This window comes from Jaculus jaculus, chromosome 8, assembly GCF_020740685.1.
Source record: "Jaculus jaculus isolate mJacJac1 chromosome 8, mJacJac1.mat.Y.cur, whole genome shotgun sequence".
Lineage (NCBI taxonomy): Eukaryota > Metazoa > Chordata > Mammalia > Rodentia > Dipodidae > Jaculus > Jaculus jaculus.
Window position 1 is genome coordinate 137,964,749 of NC_059109.1, and position 22,366 is coordinate 137,987,114.

The following is a 22,366-nucleotide window of genomic DNA, read 5'->3' on the forward strand; positions in this document are numbered from 1 at the left end:
ACAACGGGAGCCTGGGGCTGAGGAGGGAAATGTGCAGGGGGTGGGGGGGGAGTGCAGGAGGGAGGAAGCAGGTGTCAGTGCCAGAACCTTACCTAGGAAAGGGTGTACCAGGCTGGGATGGAGTGTACAGAGAAGAAGGATGAGGATACTCTACATTCCTGTAAGCTCATAAAGGGGGGGCTTCCCTTGACTCAGGGCCAAGCAAGGAGCTCACACACAGCTGAGAGAACTCAGTGAGACCTATTGCAAGGCTGGGGAGCCAGCCCAGGTCATCTCTAAAAAGTAAGACAGGCGTCGGTGGCCTGAGTGTCCCTAGGTAAATGTGTTCCTGGTATGTCGTAAGCACAGTGCCCAAGGTTTGATCTGCAAGAAACTTCACTTTGTGTCTGGACAAAGCCCTCCTTAGCCCCTGCTTTTGGGGAACCCCAGACAGCCCTCAACTTTTCAGCTTCCTCTTATTTTTGGAGCCTTGAGAAATCCAAGATGAAGGTGCTGTAGGCTTGGTTGCTAAGGGCTGTGTCCTTTTGGGGAGGAAGGAAGGCTGCATCCTTCGCTGGTAAGAAGTAAAGGGAAGCTACAAACCCACGTGTAGACTCTTGGAATGGCCTTGGTCACTTTCCCAAGGCAAGAGCCTTCATTCCTAGTAGCTTTAATACTGTTGAGGGACAGCTGGCTAACCAAAAGCAGGTGCTGATGGGGCCCTGTGCCGTTGGTTGTCTTTAAGGAAGACCTCCTCCACAGTTGACAGGGTTACCAGAGGGTACAGTTTCCTGCTCACAGCTGGCATGAAAACACCTGGCAAGGAGCAGCTTCCAGAAGGACAGGGCTTACTTCAGCTTGTGCCTCTTTATTTGAGAGACAGAGAGAGAATTTGTGTGCCAGGGCCTCAGCCACTGCAATCTAATTCCAGATGCTTGTGCCATCAAGTGGGCATGTGTAACCTTGCACTTGTCTCACCTTTGTGCGTCTGGCTTACATGGGATCTGGAGAGTTGAACATGGGTCCTTAGGCTTTGCAGGCAAGCACCTTAACCACCAAGCCATCTCTCAGCTTATACTTTTGATGGGAAGTTTCATCATGGTGGGGAAAGGATGGAAGGAGCAGACAGCTGAGTGTCACATCTTCACAGCAGCATGGAGGGAACAATGAGAGTGAGAAAGTGAGCTTGCTAGCCCTGGCAAGTAGGGCTAGACTATAAAATCCCAAGGCCCACGCCCCAGTGGCACACCTCCACCAGAAAGGATTCACCTCCCAAAGGTTCTGCCAGCTGGGCATCAAGTATGAGCTAATTACAAGCACGTGAGGCCATGGGAAGCACTTGGCATTCAAGCTACCACCGAGACGTTGGTGGGAATCTCTCTATCTCCTGTATGTAGACTTCCTCAGCAAAGGCAGCTGCTCTGTGGTGAGTCCCCTGTGTGAGGGAAGTGTTCTCAACTTCCCCAGGAAGATGCATGGCTGTTATTAAGTTTCTGGTTCTTTTGGCAGTGTAGCCACAGTGAATACCCCCAAGGCTCCCTGCTCCTGCACACACTGCAAGGACTGTAGTTTCTGAGACGTGGGAGGGGAGGGGGCTACTTTCCCTTTGCTTCTGGCAGTAGAAGGTGTGTGCTGTGAGCCCATGGGCGTTTTGTAGCTGAGCCAGAGGCCATGTTCCTCTGAGGCAGAAGGTAGCAGCTCTCCTCCCTGCAGGGACATAAGCAGCTCAGGTCTCCACGGACATTGCTATCCCTTTACTTCATTATCTGGGGAGGAATGGCCTGGTGGGCTCCTTTCAGATTTAATTCTGATGGCAGAGTCAGCCCTGTGGAAGGTTGGGAGTGGTCTGGCCTCAGCTCCACTTGGGGAGAAAAACCACTCCCAACCTTGCCCTCCTCATGGGTGCCTGACCTCCAGGAGAGTGGCACGGGGTGGCGGGTCACACAGTGCTTTTCATACTGACTTATTTTCTTTGTGAGAAGGTAAATATCTTTACACAGTGTAAACCAGAAAGAACCAAAGACAGTCTGGGGAAAGTTCTCCCAGTTCCATTCTTCAGAAACAGCGGCTGTCCCCAGTGGTGTGTGTACCTGCATGTGGAGGCCGGAGAACAATCTCAGGTGTCAGGTAAAGAACACCTTTTTTGAGACAGGCTCTCTCATTGGCCAGGGCTTATCATAGGGGCTACACTGACTGGCCAGCCAACCCCAGGGATCCTCTGCCTCCGCTGCCCAGCCCTGGGGTGGTAAGCATGCACCGGCACACCCAGCATGGATGCACGTCCTGGGGGTCAAACTCAGGTCTGCAGTCTCATAAGGCAAGCGCTTTTTGCTCTGGGACATCTGCCCCAGCCCATGACCAGTTCTTACCTGCCATTCTAGCGGTGAGATGCGTCCAGGGCTTAGGTGTATGCATTAATATTTTCCTTTTGGAGATGTGGTTGATGGCTGAGGCTGGTTTGAGAACAGCCCCTTCACCTGTTTGTCCCTCCCATCTCCATCCAGGACCAGGACTGTCATGCTAGCCTTAGGGTCAACACTTCTCTCCACTCTAGAAAGGAAGCTCTTCACAGGAAGTATAGTCTTGCTGGATGGAGCTTTCAGATGCAGCCAGTGGTAGACTCGGGGTACAAGGATAGGCAGGCCCGGACCTCTCCTCTCCCCATCTACGTGCTTGGTCCTATTCTGGCTGCTGGGGACCAGGTGTGGTCAAATCAGGTGGAGTTCTTTCCTTTCCTGGGGCCCATGGCTTAGTGGACACTACGGATGATAAACAGACCAGCTGACCAACAAGCAAAATGCAACCAGTTGGTGGGCCTGGGAGTGATGGCAGGCAGGTGGCTCCACACAGAATGGTCAGATGAGTGCCTGCCGGGAGGTGACACGGGAGCTGCGACATCACAAGAGGGAGCCAGCCATGCGGGGAGAATTCTGAGCAGAGGGAACAATTGGTGCAAAGACTGCACAGGCTTGGATAGTTTTTAGCCACTGAAAGGGAGTTTCCCGAGGCAAAGTGGGCGAGGATGAGGGCAGGGGGAGGGGTTAGGGCATAAGTGGGCACTATGTCATATAGCTCAGAGTAAGGGGGTGGGGCTCACCTCACTGTGTTTTTAGTTCTGCATTTGCGTGAGGCTTCCATGGTCAGCTGTGCTCTGTCCTGTCGCGCTGGTGTAGTTTTTCCCCCTCGGACCGATTACAACAGCTTGCTTAAAAACAGCTCCATAGTAAATGATGTTCTCTGAAGCACCCCATTCCTGATCTCCTCTGGGAAGAAGCGTTCTAGATTATCCTTGATGCTTAAAGGCTATGCATTCTACCTGGCTTCTTCACTCACTTACCTGGAAGCTCAGCGGTTTCTCCTTTGAACGCCTGCTGCTTCTCTCTGCGAGGTTCTAGCTCCCAGGAAAAGGCACCTGGGTGGGACTCAGCTGTCGAGGCAGAACTGTGGCAGGCTCTGTGTTCGAGCCCTTGCGCGGACATCGACTTCCACTTTGGCACAGATGCCCAGGAGCAGAAGGGCAGGGGTCATATGATGGACATGTAACTGCTTAAGAAATTGCCAGACTTTCAGAGCGGCCCGGGTTGCTGTTCTCACCAGCGGATCGGGAGATCCAGTTTTTCTGTGTTCTACGCAGTGATTTCTTGCAGACAGTATTTCTGACCTTAGCTATGGTACTGGGTGGGCCATGGTGTCCCTGGTGGCTTTAGATGGCATGCCCATCATGATTTATTATGCTTAAAACATTGTTCACGCTTATTTTTACTCTGCATCTTTGGTGAAATATATACCCTATTTTCCAAATTAGGTTGCTTATTTCCCTATATGGTAAAAGGTTCTCAGTACCTTTTGGATATGTGTCCTTCATGGGGTACCGGCTTCCCAGATATTCTCTCTCCACCTGTGGGTTTCTTTTTAATACTTCTCCCTTTGGAAGAAGTTATCAGTTCTGATAAAACTCACCCTATCAAGTAATTCCTTCACGGCTTGTGCTTTTGGTGTTGTGTCTAAGAAATCTTGTCATACACAGGATCACACAGATTTTCTCTCACACTTTCATCCATGAATTTCTATTTTTAGGTTCTATTTTTGTGTCTGTGGCTCATTTTTAGATTGTGTATGCTGTGAGGTGTGAATCAAGGCTTATTTGTTACATGTGATTATCCACTTGCTCAGAACCATTTGTTGGGAGTTAAATATACATTCTTCATTGAAATACACTTGCATATGTATAAAAAGTCAGCTCTCTGTACGTGTGTGGAATGCTTCCTGGTCTGTTCTTCTGACTTACTACTTATCTATACATCTGCATCCCATTCTGTTTAAATTCCTTAAACTTATTTACAAGGAGAATGAGAGAAGCCTGAGAGAGCAAGCACCCATGCCTCTGGGCCACTTTGTGCACCTGGCTTCATGTGGGTACTGGGGAATCAAACCCAGGCCCACAAGCTTTGCAAGCAAGCACCTTTCACCACTGAGCAATCTCTCCGGCCACCTTCTCTTGATCACTGACATTTCATTATAAATTTCGAAAGCAAAACTTAGAATTAGCCCTTCAATTTTGTCTTTCATTTTCAACATTGTTTTCACTAATTTAGGTGCTTTGTACTTCTGTATGACTTTAGGAATCAGTTAATCAGTTCCTGTACACACAAGAAGGCTGGGATTTTTTTTAAATCTGTAGATCAATTCAGAGAGAATCGGTGTGTTAAAAAAAAAAACCAAAACAGGGCTGGAGAGATGGCTTAGCGGTTAAGCGCTTGCCTGTGAAGCCTAAGGACCCCGGTTCGAGGCTCGGTTCCCCAGGTCCCACGTTAGCCAGATGCACAAGGGGGCGCACGCGTCTGGAGTTCGTTTGCAGAGGCTGGAAGCCCTGGCGCGCCCATTCTCTCTCTCCCTCTATCTGTCTTTCTCTCTGTGTCTGTCGCTCTCAAATAAATTAAAAAAAAATTTTTTTTTTAAAAATTAAAAAAAAAAAAAAACCAAAACATATTTTCAGCCTCATGGCTGTGGTATTTCTCACCATTATTTAGGTCATTAGAAATCCTCAGTTGTGCTGTGTCATTTCCAGCTTGTCACATCTTTGTTAGACACTTGCTGTCTGGGAGGCAGCTGTGGGGTATGTTAGATTTCAGTTTGTGGGTGTCTACTGATAGTAAATAGAAGAACAGCTGATCCTGCTCTAGTGACATTGCATTCTGTGGCCTCGCTAACCCACGTGTTCCAGCAGCGTTTTGTAGATCTCACTGGATAGTCTCCCTTGGCGGTCACAGTACTTGTGAGGGCAATTCTGTTTTGTCTTTGGCTTATTCCTTTTCTTGCCTTATTGCATCTGCTTGAAACCTCCCAGGCTTTCCTTAACAGAGCTGGCAAAGCTGGACATCTGTGCCTTATTTCTGAAAATCCTGTGGGATTTTCACATATAACCTTTATCTGGGTGAGGGAGTTTCCTTCTACTCATACAGTTTGTCAACAGTAGCTTTTGTTTTCCTTAGTTTTTCTTTTTGTGGTGTGTGTGTGTGCCCTTGCAGTGCCCCATGTGATTGTCTTTGGCAAGGTGTGTACTCACCAGTGGTGGCTGGAGCAGAGCGTGGTGTGTTTTGCTCCATTGCTCTTCTGCTCATCCTCATTTTCAGCCCAGGTCTCTTATTGATACGGGAACTTGTCTGTGGTGGTTCCACTTTGAACACATTAAGTCTTGTCTGTAGTGGGCTTACTGTTTTTTTCTGAGCCTAGGAGAGTCTCTGGCCTTTCATTTTTTTTTTTTTTTTTCTGTTTTTGATTTTTCAAGGCAGGGTCTCAGTCTAGTCCAGGCTGACCTGGAATTCACTATGGAGTCTCAGGGTGGCCTTGAACTCATGGCGATCCACCTACCTCTGCCTCCTGAGTGCTGGGATTAAAGGCGTGCGCCAGCACGCCTGGCTGTTCTTTGTTTCCTTTGTGGGGCTGGTGATGCAGGAGTGTGCGGCCATGCTCATGTGTTTGTGTGCTGTCTAGAAATTTGCACTTGGGCAGTCTCGGGCCCCTCATGCTTGCAAGGGAAGTACACGTAGCCCCTGGGTCATGTTTCCAGCCTTTTTTTTTTTTTTCATCAGCAACAGACATTAGATTTTTGTCATGTCCTTTTCCTATGTCTACTGAAGTAATCACATGGGTTTTCTTAAAAGTCATTTTGGTGAATTACACTGATTACTTTTGGAATGATAAACTTCTTGATTGTAATGTACTATCGTTTTCATAAGTCACTAGATTGGTTTTACTACTTTTGTTTAAAATTTTATATCTGTGTTCTGAAGACATGTGGCTTTTTACTGTTCGGTTCTTAAAATACATTTTCTGATCCTATACTTCTAGTCAATTCAGGATTTATCAAATGAGTAGTGAAATAGTCCTTTGTTTAAAATTCTCTGAAAAGATTTGTATATTGGTGCTATTTATTCCATAAATGTTTAATAAAAATAATCCTTTCCCTAGGGCTTCGAGGCATATGTCTATGTGAGTGTGTGTGTGTGTGTGTGTGTGTGTGTGTGTGTGTGTGAAGGTTTTAAACTGAAAATCATTTTTATTTTATTTAATAGGTATAGCTATGTTTCCTCTTGAGTTTTGGTAATTTGTATTTTTTTTCCAGGAATTTGTTCATTACATCTAAATCAATTGTTTTGGCACACATTGGCTTGAAACATGCCCTTACACATTGTTGATACTTGCAGGATCAGATGGTGTAGAAATTACCATTTCCCTTCCCTTCAGTGATGTTAGTGATCTCTCTCTTCTTTCTCTTTCTGATTGGTTCTCAGAGAACTGGCTTTTTGTTTCAAAGATTTTATTATTATTTATCTTTAGTATTTATTTTATATTTGTTCTTTTATTCACTTGGTCTCTGTTATTTTATATCTACCCCTGTGGTTACTTTTTTTTTTTTTTTGCTAGTTTCTTAAGATGGACTCTAAGGCAATTTATTTGAGATACTTCCTCTTTTTCAAATAAAGGCATTCAATTCCATAAGTGTCTCCTTTAATATCATTTTGATATATTGTATTTTTATTTGTAATTTCTGTTTTAATTTTTTCTCAGTACTGTGTGTTTCTGAGAAACTTTCTTTTTATTTGAGTATTTCTCTAGAGATCTTTTGCTACTGATTTCCAATTTAATTCCACTCAGAGAGCATGGTTTGTATAAATTGAGTTCTCTAAAATTGACTTTTTTTATGGCTCCAAATAGGCTCCATCTTGGCACAGCCTGCGTCTGCCCTTGGAGTGAGGGTGTGACCTCCAGGGATCGGGCTGTTCATGTCGGTAGTAGGTTCTAGTCTTGTTGTTGCCGCAAACAATTCTTCTTGATGTCTGTTTGCATGTTCTGTGAATTACCTATTGGCTTTGAGGCATCCAGAGATAGCTGTGCGCTTATGCATTCCCTCTGTCTTCAGTTTTATTTTGAAGGGCTGATGAAGTGTTCTCTGTCACAGTGGAGGAACCCTTTCTATCCCGAAACGGTTCTTGGGTCTAAAGGCTGCCTTGCCTGGCATCACTGTACCCTCTTCAGCCCTCCATGACTGGCATGGCAGTGGTAACAATGGTGCAGAATTTACTCTTCAGATTTGGGGTCGTTATGTTTACATGGTATGGTTGTAGGACCACATAGCTTCAAAAACTTTGTTGACGACTTCCATTCATGTAGACAATATGTCATGATCCTAATCCCCTCACACCACCCTCCCTTCTCTCCCTTTTGAGTTTTCCACCACTGAAAACCTTCTTCTTTCCCACTAGTCTCTCTTCTGTTTTGATGTCTTCATTTTTCCCTCCTACTCTGCAGGTCTCGTGTAGGTAGTGGCCGCTACTGTGAGGTCATGAGTATCAAGGCCACTTAGTGTCTGGAAGACAGTATCTTAAGCACTCGTTCACTTCCTTTGGCTCTTACATTCTGTCTTCCACCTTTTCCACATGGTCCTTGATCCTTGAAGGGCGTGTTAGAGATAGGATCATATCATTTTGTGCTTTTTTTCATTCATACTAAAATTTTATTTCTGCCTTATAGTGTTCAGAATATTTATATGAATGATTTCTGTTGAAAACTTTAATATATGAACATGTTGTAAATTCATATTCCCATCAGGTTATACTCTTATGTCCTCCTTCCCTCACCCTCATTCTACTGAAGACCCTTCTCACTGGGGTCATTGGTAATCACTGTGAGGTCATGAATGCACCAGTCAGCCTCTATGTGGGAAAGAGTGCCTCAGAGAAAACCTCCCTACCCTGTGGCTCTTACATTCTTTCCACCCTCTCTTCTGTAATGCTTTCTGAGCCCTGGAAGGTGTGTTATATGTCTCCTTCAGTGTTGAGCTCCCAGCTGCCTCCGAGTTTTCTGCTTTGATGAATTTTGTGTCTCCTCAGTGTCTACCCCTGTGTCCCTAGAGGAGGTTCTCAGGTGAGGAGAGACAGCAGCGCTCAGGTTTAGTCTGCTTCCCTGCAGTGTCTCCTGCAGATGTGATAGAGATGACCTAACTCATGCTAGGCACTTTCTTTTCTTGTCATATTGATGGGTCTTGGGTCTCCCCAGTAATGAATGATCTTTTAAAAATCAAGTTTAAACCTACCATAGGCTTGTTTTCTATTTGTTCTGATTTTCCTTCCTTGCTCCCCCTCTCTCTCCTTCTTTTCTCCTTCCCTTCCCCCTGCCTCCCATCTGCAGGGTCTCCCATAGTCCAGGCTGACCCCAACTTCACTATATAGTTAAGATTGAAGAGGACCTTGAAGTCCTGATCCTCCTGCCTCCTTCTCCCAAGTTCTGGGATTATAGGCATGTGCCACTGTCCACACCTCTGTTTGTCTTTTCTGGATTGAGTATTTCAGGATGTTCCTCTGTGTTTCTTAACTGTGACTCTGTGTAGCCAATTCGGCGGCAGGAGGCTTCAGTGTTCACGACATCTTCCTCTCCTCGTGGCCTTCGTCGTCTAAGGATGTCACTTCCCTTACAGGTCAATAGCCTCACAGCAGTTCTTCTTTTTCTCTTTCCTTTCCAACCTTTGTTCCATTCTTACTGTTCATTCATTCACCCATGTGTTAGGAACACCATACTATCTCACAGAAATTGTTAACAAAGTCGGTGCTGCTTAAAGTGAATAAGAAAAAAAAGTGTGTTTAAACCACAGTCCCCATTTCTGTTTCCTTTCCTCTGCTCAGATGCCAGCATCTGCCTGGAGTCATTTTCCTTCAGACTATAGGATTCATTTCTCCATTTTTCATAGTGATTAATTCTTATAGTTTTTAATGACTGCAACAGTGTTTACTTGGCCTTCACTCTGAAAGCTGTTTTGACCATGGATGGAATTCAGAATCATCACTGGTTCTCTCCCAGCAATTTACAGCCATCGCTCCTGGGGCACCATCTGCCGCCAGGGCGCTGTGTGTCTTTCTGCACGCAGCCTGTCTTTCTTGGGACGCTGCTGAGGTTACCTCACTGTTGCTAATTGGGATGATGGCTCTGACACCCTTTCTTCCCTGTGCCTGATCTTTGCGTGGGCTTTTCTGGCTTCCCTGTAGCTGCAGGAATTTTAGATCGGCTGACACACATTGTGAGTCTATTTTTTGGTTGGTGGATGATTTTCTGTTCTATAAATATCTTCTGGGTTTTATTCTGGGAAGCAGTTCAGTTACTTGGAAACAGCCTAGTGCATTCAGGTCTGGCTGTTAGGATTTCTTAGACAGAACTCGAGCTGAGTGTCACCCAGCTGATCATTGCCTGTGCCTGAGATGGGACCATCTGTGAGCTTCCCCAGCGTGTTCCCGCCTGGTTAATGGGCGCGGGCTGTGTTCTTCCAGGGTGAGAGCACCAGAAACTGGCGACCTTTCTCCAGGTGTGTAGTGCAGGCAGCTGAAGGTTTTAGGAAGCCTCTACGTATCTTTGGGCTATGTCCCTTCCAACGTTCTGTCCCACAACCTCCAGCTGCGGTCTCCTTAGGTCTCTGCTTCACCTTCTCAACCCAGGCAGTCTTCCAGAGCCTTTCCAGAACTCTCCCCAGTTGTGGACTCCCACACAATGGCTGGCTGACCCTGAGTACCACCACAGTTGACCACCATCTCTAAGCTCTGTTCTCCTTTGGTGCTTATTTTTAGCATCCTGAAAAGCATTTTTTCTTATATTTTTACTTGTTTTCTATTGGAGTGAAAACGAGAATTCAGTTTGTGTATCTTGGATAAAAGTGCAAGTTAATAAACTCACTTTTTTTTTTCTTTGACAGGGTTTCATGTAGCTCAGGCTGGCCTTGAAGTCACTATGCAGCTGAAGCTGGTCTTGAACTCCTGTTGTGTTTTCACCGTTACTCTGGTGACTGAGATAGCCCCTTTCTCCTGGGCCTTATTCTTCACAAACTGTGCTAACGAATCCTACAGACCTTGTCTAAGCTTGGGTGTGGAGAGCATCAGGGCCGATGCGCTTTGCTCAAGAGATGATCGTGAGATGAGTGTGTCAGGAGAGAGCACATCTGTCGCCCAGCACTGGGGCTCTGCTGGGAGGGTGCAGGGAGACACGACCTGTACTTGAGAGCGTGCTGCTGTCCCTTGTCCCCTCTCCTGCTGTCCTCTGGACTGCGCTGTCAGCTGCAGTCTCACTGTGGTTGTACAGGTGCCAGACGGGGGATAAGTGCATGACTCACAGATGCCTCGCCGACCTAGCTGGCCCGTGATGGGCAGGGCATGACCGATGGGTCCCTCACCCATCCAGCTGACCCTTTATGAGGGGATTCATGATAGTCAGGTGCCTCACTGACCAAGCTGACCTGTGATGGGTAGAGCTTGACAGACGGGTCTTTCACTCATCCAGCTGGCCCATGATGGGAAGGTGTTTGACAGACAGGTCCCCCTCACTTACCAGGCAGACTCACGGCTGTCAGGGTCAGGAGTGCAGACAGCGGGCGGGTTTGGCTCTTCCTCTTGACCTGTCGCTCATGCTTCAGGCTCTGGCAGTCTGCCAGGTGCTCAGGTAGAGAAGCCTACCAGACACCCAGGTGCCAGCATCAGAAGGAGGCTGAGCACGCAGGCCTGGCAGTCAGGAGGTGGATCTGGGTATGCAAATCTGAGCCATCAGCCTATTTTTAATAGATTTAGTATATTAATATTCTTAAGAAAATATATTAAATATTAATATATTAATATAACCAGTTAATGTATTTAATATGAATGACATTAATCTTGTTTTTCTGTATTTTTTTTAATTTTTATTAACATTTTCCATGATTATAAAATATATCCCATGGTAATTCCCTCCCTCCCCACCCACACAGTTTCCCATTTGAAATTCCATTCTCCATCATATTACCTGCCCATTACAATCATTGTAATTACATATATACAATATCAACCTATTAAGTATCCTCCTCCCTTCCTTTCTCTACCCTTTATGTCTCCTTTTTAACTTACTGGCCTCTGCTACTAAGTATTTTCATTCTCACGCAGAAGCCCAGTCATCTGTAGCTAGGATCCACATATGAGAGAGAACATGTGGCGCTTGGCTTTCTGGGCCTGGGTTACCTCACTTAGTATAATACTTTCCAGGTCCATCCATTTTTCTGCAAATTTCATAACTTCATTTTTCTTTACCGCTGTATTTTTGTTTTTTTTTAATGGTATCAGTAGTTTCCCGAAGTAAAGTAAACAAGTTGCTTGAAAAAAATATTGGTGAGTGGCATTACTGAAAATGGTGAACCAGTCTCCCTAGTTCCGAGAGGCTACCTAACTTCATAAATGTCACTATCACTTTCAACCCCAGCCCCCCTCAGCCACGCAGAAAAGACCAACTGAGAAAGTGCGGGCGGCTCCTCCAGGCTCTGCCCGATCCCAAAGCACACGACTGCCTTTGTTGGTAAAGTGAGTGAAAAATAAACTTGGGGGCTGGAGAGATAGCTTAGTGGTTAAGCGCTTGCCTATGAAGCCTAAGGACCCCGGCTCAAGGCTTGAATTCCCCAGGACCCGCGTTAGCCACATGCACAAGGGGGCTCACGCGTCTGGAGTTCATTTGCAGTGGCTGGAGGCCCTGGAGCACCCAATTTCTGTCTCTCTCTCTCTCTCTGCCTCTTTCTCTGTCACTCTCAAATAAATAAATTTTAAAAAATAAGCCTGGGGCTGGAGTCAGTGCTGAAGTGACTTGCGGTCACTCGTCGCTGCTTCTCTGTGTTTCTCTGTTCTGCACGGCAGGTTCACTGTGGAAATTCAGGGTGGGCAGAGTTCCTTTTTGGTATCTCCTTCCCCTTACTCCTCCTAAGGAGCCACGCCCTTGTACTCATTTCCATTTCCTGTTTCTGCCTCAGGTTAGGAGTTGACTTTCTCACGGGAGCCTTTTTGTTTGATACTTTCGTATGTGTCTAGGACGCGTTTTGATCTTGTTCCCCTATTTTCTTTCTCTTATCCCCTCCCCTTCTAATACCATCTTTCTGGTTAATCCCATCCTACTCTCCTGCCTTTTTCCTTGACCACTGGGTTAAGTTAGGGTGCTGGCAGGGCCATGGGTGGGAGTCACTTATGGGAGAGTGCGCAGCTTACCAGGGGCTAGACTGATGAAGAGCATGCCCCCCTTGCCCCGCTGCCATTAGCTGCTCTGGGAGGTGTCGCTTTCATCACGTACCTTCCCCCAGCAATAGTGACATGTTGACAGACTCGGCTTTGTTCAGGAAACATGACTGTTGGGAGCTCATGAGTGTAACAGCCATGCCACATGCAGAAGATGGCACTCCGCACCACTCCCCGCCCTGCGCCTACCCGCTTCCTGCAGCCAGCCCTCTTCCACAGGCCTGGCTGGGCCTTAGAAGGGGTGGTTTAGATGTCCTGCTTAGAGCTGAGCAGTGAATAGTCACCCAATGTCGGCAGTCTTGCCAGTCATGGGGGGCATTTGTCTTAAGAAATGAAATTGGCTTCTGCCCATGGCAGTGATGGCTTTTGGGTGACACGGGGACCAGGTTCAGGTCGATGCCCTGGAGGAGCAGCACAGCTGGTCACCCCCACACTCACCGCCTGGCCAGCTTGCACATCCCCTTTGGAGCGCGCGCCAGGCAGAGGGGAACCCTGCCTTCCCGAAGTCAGGCAGGCAGAGGGCGGCTGTCTCTGGCACACCAGTGGATGTGGTGAGACTGTTCGTCCCCTCCCCTCCCCTCCTGTGCATGAAGCTGGTACCTTCTCTACACTTCAATTCATTCTGCTCCCTAAGATTCATTTTGTGCCCCGATTTCACTCTGCTGACTTGAGCCATGTGTAAACTAAGATTCAACTCCACCTGGCAAACCAGGAGCCAATCTGACCATGGACTCACTGGCAGCACCCTGTCTCCACATCCCTCCTGGGAGAGTGGATGTCGTTAAAGCTCAAATCCAGCAAAGAGACAGATGATGATGTAGAGAACAGAGAAGATGCCACTTGGGGGATGTGTGACGTGACGGTGACAGAGGCTCTGGGCCCACAGTGCGATGCTGTTCAGGAGGTGGCCAGCCCTCGGCGGTGCCTGCAGAGCAGCCAGGAAGTAGGTATGGCACTCCTGCAGTGGGGTGCCACAGGTGTTTAAAGAACACCTGTGTGGCTAAAACGATAGACACGGGAGGGCGAATGGTCAGTGCTACCTGAGGCTGGGGTCACAGACACCATAGGAAAGTTTTTGTATAATTTATGGCCCAAATTCAGATTCTTTTGAAAAAAAAAAAACAAAGTGGGTCGTTAGTAACACCCTGGGACAGCAGGTATCAAGCAAGTATCCAACCCTGGAAATCTGGGCTGTTGGTTGTTGTATTTCAATCCTCCATGAACTTAGGTGGTCCAAATGCTGAATCCCCAGCTGGTGACAGTTTGGGAGCTGGAGCCTTTCTGGAGGAGGTATGTTGCCAGGGACGGACCTTGAGGCCCCTAGCGTGTCGGCTCCCTCTCCTGCAGCTGCCGGCCACCAGCGGAGGCAGAAGTGAAGTCCAGCCTCTGCTCTACTGTCACTCTCCTGCCATCGTGAAGCTTTCCCTCCAGGCTATGACCCCAAGTAAACAACTTTCCTCCCTTCTGCTGCTCCTGGTTGGTTGCTTTATCCCAGCAACAAGAAGGGAACTGCAGCAGTGATCCACATCTACAGAGCGTTTGTCTCCTGAGTGGGGGTCTAGCAAGCCACCGTGGTGGCATTGTGTCCTCAGGAAAGTAGCATGAAGAAGCACGTGTGGGTCCCTCAGCCCCTGCTCCTGGTCCCTGGTCCAGACTCCACCCACAGAGGCTGCATCACATGCATCACTCTGCTGACACCCGTTTCTTTGTCCCCTTGTCTCCTTGCCCTGTTGGGTCTTGTAGGGACGCTGCCCAGGAAATGCAAGAAGGAGCTGCTGGCCGTGAAGCTGAGGAACAGGCCAAGCAAGCAGGAGCTGGAGGATCGGAACATCTTCCCCAGGAGGACGGACGAGGAGCGGCAGGAGATCCGGCAACAGATTGAAATGAAGCTCTCTAAGTAAGTGGTGGTGGCGATGTGTGCGCAGGCTGGCCCGGAATTGTAAGCCTGTGTAAATCTGCCTCCCAGATGGTTTTGTCCCAATGCTTTAAAGATAACTGATAGAGTGCGGCTCAGCATTCTGATTGGAGTAAGCTTGCCCGACTTACCATGATATATGGCATCATGTCTTGTGCTCTCCAGGACTCTGGCTAGACAGGAACTGCATCACTTAGCTGGCTGGCACCCCCTTTGCCAGGCTTGGCCCAGCCCTGTTCAGAGTTGTTGCACTGATTTCTTCCCTCTCAGCAGGCAGGACTCCCTGCCTGAGCTCGTGGCCTCCCTTTGTCGCCTTAGGTCACTGTTGCAGTCAGGTTTGCATTGCTGGTAGAAGTCACTCAACCAAGAGCAGCTTCTGGGAAAAAAGAGGTTTATTTTGGCTCACAGGCTCGAGGGGAGGCTCCACGATAGCAGGGAAAATGATGGCATGAGCAGAGGGTAGACATCACCCCTGGCCAACAAAAGGTGGAGAAGCAACAGGAGAGTGCCAAACACTGGCAAGGGGAAACTGGCTATAAAGCCCATAAGCCTGCCCCCAACAATACACTCCCTCCAGGAAGTGTTAATTCCCAAATATCCATCAGCTGGGAACCTAGCATTCAGAACACCTAAATTTATGGGGACACCTGAATCAAACCACCACATTCTGCCCCTGCCCCCCATAAACTGATAACCATACATAATGTAAAATGCAATGCATTCATCTAACTTTAAAACTCCCATACTTTTTATCAATTCCAATGATGTCCATACATCCCCATAGTCCAAGATCTTTTAACTGAGCTATAATGCCAAAAAATTACCTCAAAAAAACCCATAATGGCACAGAATAAATATTCACACTGCAAAAGATGGCATTGAGTATAGCAAAGAAACATTCAACCAATACAAGATTTAAAACAACCAGGGCAAACATCAAACTCTGTAGCTTCAAGTCCAACAACTCTATAGCCAGTGACAAATCTCCAAGACCAATAATTTTAACCAGCAACAAGACTATGGCATTCCAATTCCGCCCCTCCAGCTAGGCTACTCACAGTCCTGGGAAACTTCATCGGGGCTGGCAGCTCTCCTTGGCAGCCATCTCATGGTCCCGGCATCTCCACTGGGTCTCCATTGCAAGCCATGGTTCATCCTCATGGCCCCATGGGGTCTCCATGCAGGCCACCAGCAAACCTGCTTCACACTGCCCATGGCCATTTCCAAAACACAAGACCGTGTTGCAAACTCAATGACCCTCTCTTTCCTGCATTTCTTACACTCCACAATACCAGGTAGGGTGCCAATTTGTCAAGCCAGGGGGGACTAAAGCAGACTTTGAAGAACAGGACACTCCTTGAGCACTCAGACCTCTTCAAAAGAGTCTACATTCTTCCTGTTGACCCAGCACAGATCAGCTAGCCCAGTTTTAATGGTTGTAATCTCTCATTTGCAGCTGAACAGGCAATAGTTCACCCAAAGATTTTTCTTCCTGTGTCATATCCCTCTGCTCACACTAGTTCATTTCTACGCAAAGCAGCCCTGCACAACTTCTCAGGACATGGGCATAAGAGCAAGCTTCTCACAAACTGCTAGCCCAGTCCAAGCAAAGTTCTTTCTCACCCTCATAAGCCAAACCTCACAGTCCATAGTTTTTACTGCATTCAGGTCTTGCAGCTCAGACCAGAATAGTCCATCAAGCTGTACTTACAGCACTGTAGGGCATCTCTTAGGCCAGGGTTTCAAATCCTCCCACATTCCTCTTGAAAATCAGCTCCAAAAGACCAAAGTCACATAGTCAGGTGTCTAGCAGCAATCCCACTCCTTGGTACCACTTTACTTTTGTAGTCAGGTTCGCATTGCTGGTAGAAATCACCCAACCAAGAGCAGCTTCTAGGAAAAAGAGATTTATTTTGGTTTACAGGCTCGAGTGGAAGCTCCATGATAGCAGGGGAAAAGGATGGCATGAGCAGAGGGTGGACATCAACCCCTGGCCAACATAAGGTGGACAATAGCAACAGGAGAGTGTACCAAACACTGGCATGGGAAAACTGGCTATAACTCCCATAAGCCCACCCCCAACAATACACTCCTTCCAGGAGGCATTAATTCCCAAATATCCATCAGCTGGGAACCTAGCATTCAAAACACCTAAGTTTATGGGGAACACTTGAATCAACCCACCACAGTCACTTTCTCCCAGTCTCAACCATGTCTAAGGCTTTGTGGTCTGTTTCTTTCTGATTCCGGGTTAGGTCTTTCACTGTGCTGTTCTCGATTGTTCTGGAGGTTTCTCTGGTGGCCTTGAGAGCTTGCCAATGGAATTGGCCTCTTATCTGCCTCATGTCTCTCTGAGGCTTTAACTGCACTGAAGTCATATCTGGATAAAGTTGTGTGAGCTGCTAATGCATGTCGCCACAGCTCAGCAACACAGCATGCTGAGGAAATGGGGGTGGCTTCCCCTCATGCCTGCAGAGGACAGGGAACTGTCAGTGTCACCTCACGTGTCCAGGAGTACTACCTGAAGCCTGGGGAAAGAACAAAATTCAAAAATTGATGCAGTTTCTGCTGAGAGGTAGCATGTGGGGCGGGGGAGGGCGCAGAGGACAAGCTCAGGCGTCCTCAGGGACTGGCCTTCTTTCTGAGACCGGAGTTCTCATCGGCCTGGTGCTCTTTAAGTAGGCTGGACTACCTGGAAAATCAGCCCCAGGGCTCCACCTGTCTCCACCTTCCCAGCACTGAGACGACAGGTGTGTGTCATCTCTCATCTCGCCACGTTACTGTGCGAGTTCCAGGACTCAAAACCAGCTTCACGTGCTTTCACAGCAAGCCCTTTACCCACAGCACATCTTCCCATTGAGCCAGGTTTAAGATTAAGTACTTCCCTGTTTGGACATCAAAAGAACTATGTTTCTCATCCTGCTTTTTTTTTTTTTTTTGTTTCATTTGCCTTTCTAACTGTGCATACTGAAATGCTTTTCTACTGGATAATCCAATCAAATTCTCTTTCAAATTGAAATAGTGAATAGATAACAAAATGAGTGATGGCAGTTCATATGGTGCACAAATGTATGGAAATGATGGTGCTGGGCATGAGGTGGACCAGGCCCTGGCTCAGATGCTGAGGGACTAGGAAAGGGCAGGACTGTAGGGTCAGATGTGGGAGGACAGGGCTGCTGAGAGCTGGCTGACGAGCTCCCTCCTGCTGGCATCCCTGTCTAATACTTGCACACTCATAGAAATGGAATCAACCCAGATGTCCATCAGCTGGGGAGTGGATAATGAAGATGTGGCACATTTACACAATGGAGTTCTCCTCAGCGGTTAAGAGAAAGGAAGTTATGAAACTTGCAGGAAAATGGGTGGAATTGGAAAAAGTTATGCTAAGTGAGGTTCAGAATGACAAAAAAGTAAAAAGCATGTTCTGTGTCATATGTGGATCCTAACTTTGGCGTTTGGAGAACGTATGCAGTTAAGGGGTTTGAGAGCGAGTATGGGCCGTGCTTCCAGCTAGGAGCCCGTGAGAGGGAACAAGAGGGGCAAGAAGCTAAGAACTGGACAAAAGGAAACAAAAAGTGGGGGGTGGCTAGAAAGGGAGCAGAGAGGGGGGAAGGGAAAGAAAAAATGCTTGAAAACACCATAATTAAACCTAAATTTTGTATGCTATTCCCTTGCATCAAAAAATGAAAGTGGTAGGAAAGACACAGTCCCTGAGACTGGATGTACTCAGTGCTCTTGGAACCTGGAACTAATTTTAGACCTTCGGCTGGAATGCAGTGACTCCCATGATGTTTGTAACCATGTCTGAAAACTCAAAACAGCCCCGAATCAGGCAGAGAATCTCTTCCCATGAGGTCGGAGGTGGCTTCTTGGGCTCCGAGATCTTTCCCTGTGGAGAGTCATGTAATCGGCCCTCTCTCTGTGTGCGGTCTCTTCTCTGGGTTCTTCAGCATCTCTTGCTGAATAATTCAGCAGCCTCTAGTTGCCATGACAACATGCCTCTACCATGTTTCAGAGAGCGTTTGGTGTTTTTGCTGTATTTTATTTTGTTATTTCCAAGTCCTGAATGTTCTGTCTTCTGAGTACCCCAGGACTTTTCTGGGTGAAGTGGCCCTGCCCCCACCCATGCCCTTGAGGTGGACCGGGTCCCACAGTGAGGACAGGGTCCCCTTGGCAGGGGTGAAGTGTGCGGCGTCGGTGATGGCTCCCCTCCTGCAGGGGTCGCTCATCTCCCCTTTCAGATGCAAGTGAGCGAAGAGATACACAGACCTGGCTTCCCACCAAAGCATCTCCTGAAAATCACCCGTAGAGACACGTGTCGTCGCAACGACGCTGTCCACACACCTCATAAGGACATCCAGCAACTGACAGATATCACTGTCTTGGTCCTTTTTCATTTTATTGGAGCAGGGTCTCACAATGTAGTCCAGGTTGGCCCTGAACTCAAGGTCCTCCTGCCTCAGCCTCCCAAGGCCTGGGTGGACAGGTGTGCACCACCTTACCTGACTAGCTGTCACTTTTAAGTGCCAACCACATGCTGTGAATTGGGTTAATCTGCTTCTGCCTAAGTGACCCTCACAGTGACCCAGTGGCCGAGGTGTGCTCTCCTCTGGGTTTTGGAGGTGAGAACTAAGTGCTGGGGGAGGTTGAGGTGTCTTGTCAGGTGCGGAAGTGGATGTAGGGCGCAGATGGGCCGAATGACAGAGCAGTCCTCCGCTGAGGCCGTCTGGAGGCTTCCTGGTCTTAGTCACAAGCTTGAACTGTCTTCTGTGGATTTGGCTTCATGGCTCAAGCCTCACCAACACCAGACGTCTGGCACAGAGGAGTCCCCAGCTATGCGTGAGAGGTGTTAGGGGAGGAGCGCAGAAGGCGACACAAAGTGGGAGGTTGGAGAGCCTAAGTGGAAGTACCTAGAAAGGGGCTCTGAACCCCGAAGAGCTTTGGGAAAGCGTGGAAGGCAAAGCTCAGATTGCAGCCCCTATCTCCTCTGAATTGTGAGGTGGAGATGGTGGACATGCACAGGACCTCCTCGGGGGTCCTTGGGAAGGTTCCAGCTGAGCATGTTCCCGGCAGGAGAAGTGCGTCGTGTCTTCCAGGCTGTGACATCTTCCTTGCCTATTTGTCACCTGTATAGGCCAGGCTCAGAGGCTAGTCTCCTGGGAGTGGGGTAGGAGTGGTTGAATGAACAGGGCAGCAGGTGCCTGTTGGCCAGGTGACCTAGGAGCCCCGCTGTGGAGGGGACTTGAGCCTTGTCCCTAGGCAAAATGGCTGGTTTTGCCTGGTGCTGAGGCTCTGAGGAGTGTCCTGAGTGATATTCACCGATTCAGCTCCCGCGGGAGTCTTTTGTTCTAGGCAAGCGAGAGGCTGATTGAGGCTGGGGGCATCCTCAGAGATTGGCACTAGTGTGTTAGCACAGCAGTTAAAGATCCTCGGGTTCCCTCTGTCCATTTTATTCCACTGCATGCAGAAGGCCCACCACCACTCAGGTCTACAGACAACACAAGGTCCTTGGAAAACAATACTGGGTGTGGCCCCCCTGAGGACAGCACCCTGGCCCCTAGGCTCACTTTGAACTCTGCAGATTTGGGGATAGGCACTGCTCCTGAGGGAGGGTGGGGACTGACCATAGCTGTCCCCTGGGATGCTGAATGCCCACCATGGAGCAGTTCTGAGTTCCAGGGACAGAAGATGTAGGAAATGCACACATCTTATCTTACTTTTTCTGAGTTTAGCAGGAAAAAAAAACTTTTTAAAAAATATTTTATTTTTATTTATTTATTTGAAAAGAGAGAGATATACAGAAATAAGCAGATAGACAGAGAGAATGGGCATGCCAGGGCTTCTAGCCACTGCAAACGAACTCCAGATGCTTGCGCCCCCTTGTGCATCTGGCTAACGTGGGTCCTGGGGAGTCGAGCCTTGAACTGGGGTCCTTAGGTTTCACAGGCAAGTGCTTAACCACTAAGCCATCTCTCCAGCCCCCCAAAAATCTTTTTAATCGCCTCCAAAGAAGCCCATTCTTACTGAAGCTTACAAATTCACAGAGAGGGCAGAGGTTGCCTAGTGATGGCTGGTACGCCTCCTTTGCCTCCCACCTCCTGCCCTGAGCACAGAGCCAGTGAGCACCCATTCTCTTTGAGTGGCTGCACCTGTCCCATGGCACGGTCCCACATGAGAGACCTAGAGGACCGTGGGGATTAAAGCGGTCACAGCTCACATCTGTCCCATGACTCCCGTGTGCCGGTGGCTTGCTCAGAGCCGCATGTATGTCACCTCCTGGAAACTTAGTTGCTGGGATGGCGACTACGCAGAGGTGCAGGTTCTGCAAATGAGCTCAGAGCAGTTCAGTCACCCTGCCAGTCACACAGCAGCGAGTGACAGCAGAAGCCGTTGGGTGGCCGCTGTCCCTCGGCCCAGCTCCACTTTCCACAGCTGCATCCTGAGCCCCAAGGAGCACCGTGCAGTGTACATATTCCAGGCCCTGCTCCAGAGCGCCTGAGCAGGAGTCAGTGTCCCTACACATGTGTGTATTGTGTTCGCACACGTGGAGACCAGATGACAGCTTTGGGTATCATTTTTCAGACACATCATCCACCTTTAAAAAAATATTTATTTATTTGAGAGAGAGAGAGAGAATTCACATGCCAGGGCCTCCAGCTGCTGCGGAAGAACTCCAGACACATATGCCACCTTGCGCATCTGGCTTACATGGGTCCTGGGGAATTGAACCTGGGTCCTTTGGCTTTATAGGCAAGTGCCTTAATGGCTAAGCCATCACTCCTACTTCTATCCACTTTTTTTTTTTTTTTTTTAAAGACAGGGCCTCTCATTTGCCTGGAATTCCCCAAGTAGGTTAGACTGGTCTCCAGTGAACCCCAAGGCTCTTCCTATCTTGACATCCCCAGCACTGGGATTATAGGCCCACACCACCATGCCCAACATGTTTACACTGGTTCAGGGGATCGAGGCAAGTGCTTTACCAGCTGTGCTATCTCCCCAGCCCAGGAATCTCTCTCTCCCTCCATGTGTATGTGTGTGTGTGTGTGTGTGTATGTGTGTGTGTGTGTGTGTGTATTTTTTGGCCTGTGGATGATAGCTCCCTGGTAGCAGGAACATAAAAGTTATGTAACAACAGGGAACTTGTTGTCCCCAGATAACAAGACACTTACATAATATGTTTAAATATGGTTTTAGCATAATTGTTACTAACTTGTAAGTCATGATGGGGAACTGAGAAGGTGAGCCTGGGCAGGCAGTTGATATCCCCAGTTTATGTGGTCACACATAGCTATGTGACCAAAACCCCCCTTCCTGCTGGGTGCAGTGGCATGTGCCTTTAACCCCAGCTCTTGGGAGGCTGAGGTAGGAGGATCAATGTGAGTTCAAGGCTACCCTGAGACTACATAGTGAATTCCAGGTCAGCCTGGGCTAGAGCGAGACCCTACCACGAAAAACAAAACAAAACAAACAAACAAAAAGACCCTTCCTATCTATCAGTGATAAGAATTGCCAGGACAGTTTGGACATGTGAACTACTTGTTTCACTCTTTCCCTCTGGCAGCTGAGAATTTAGCAGGAAGGTGTGAGGAGAAGGGAGGTAGTCCTGGAGGAGACATGAAGGATGCGGCTCCTGGCGCTGCTTAGAGGTGTCTGCAAGCCTCCGCTGGTGCTTGTTGAGAACACTGGGACACCCTGTCTGCTCAGGTCACTGCCAGGTGCTACTGCAGCAGCTTCTGTCGGGAGTTGGTGCTGTCCCCAGCATGTCACACACATGGGCCCACTTAATCCCCGGAGCAACCTGGTGAGGCTAGTTCCCCCCTACCCTGCATAGGTGAGAGCAGTGGGGACTCCTGGGTGGGATCAGCATCCTGTACTGCAGGGAAAAAGAGTCACCAAGTCCGGTTTGCCC

At 48.3% G+C, this 22,366-nt stretch overlaps 1 protein-coding gene across 1 annotated transcript in view; it reads left to right on the forward strand.

The window, feature by feature from the left end:
* The window catches only part of Phactr3 (phosphatase and actin regulator 3), a 182,816-nt gene that overhangs the window by 138,856 nt on the left and 21,594 nt on the right, over nucleotides 1–22,366 (forward strand). Inside the window, exon 8 of the mRNA XM_004669481.2 lies at nucleotides 14,286–14,439. Within this exon, the coding sequence (XP_004669538.1) occupies nucleotides 14,286–14,439 (154 nt within the window). The remainder of the gene's footprint in view (nucleotides 1–14,285; nucleotides 14,440–22,366) is intronic.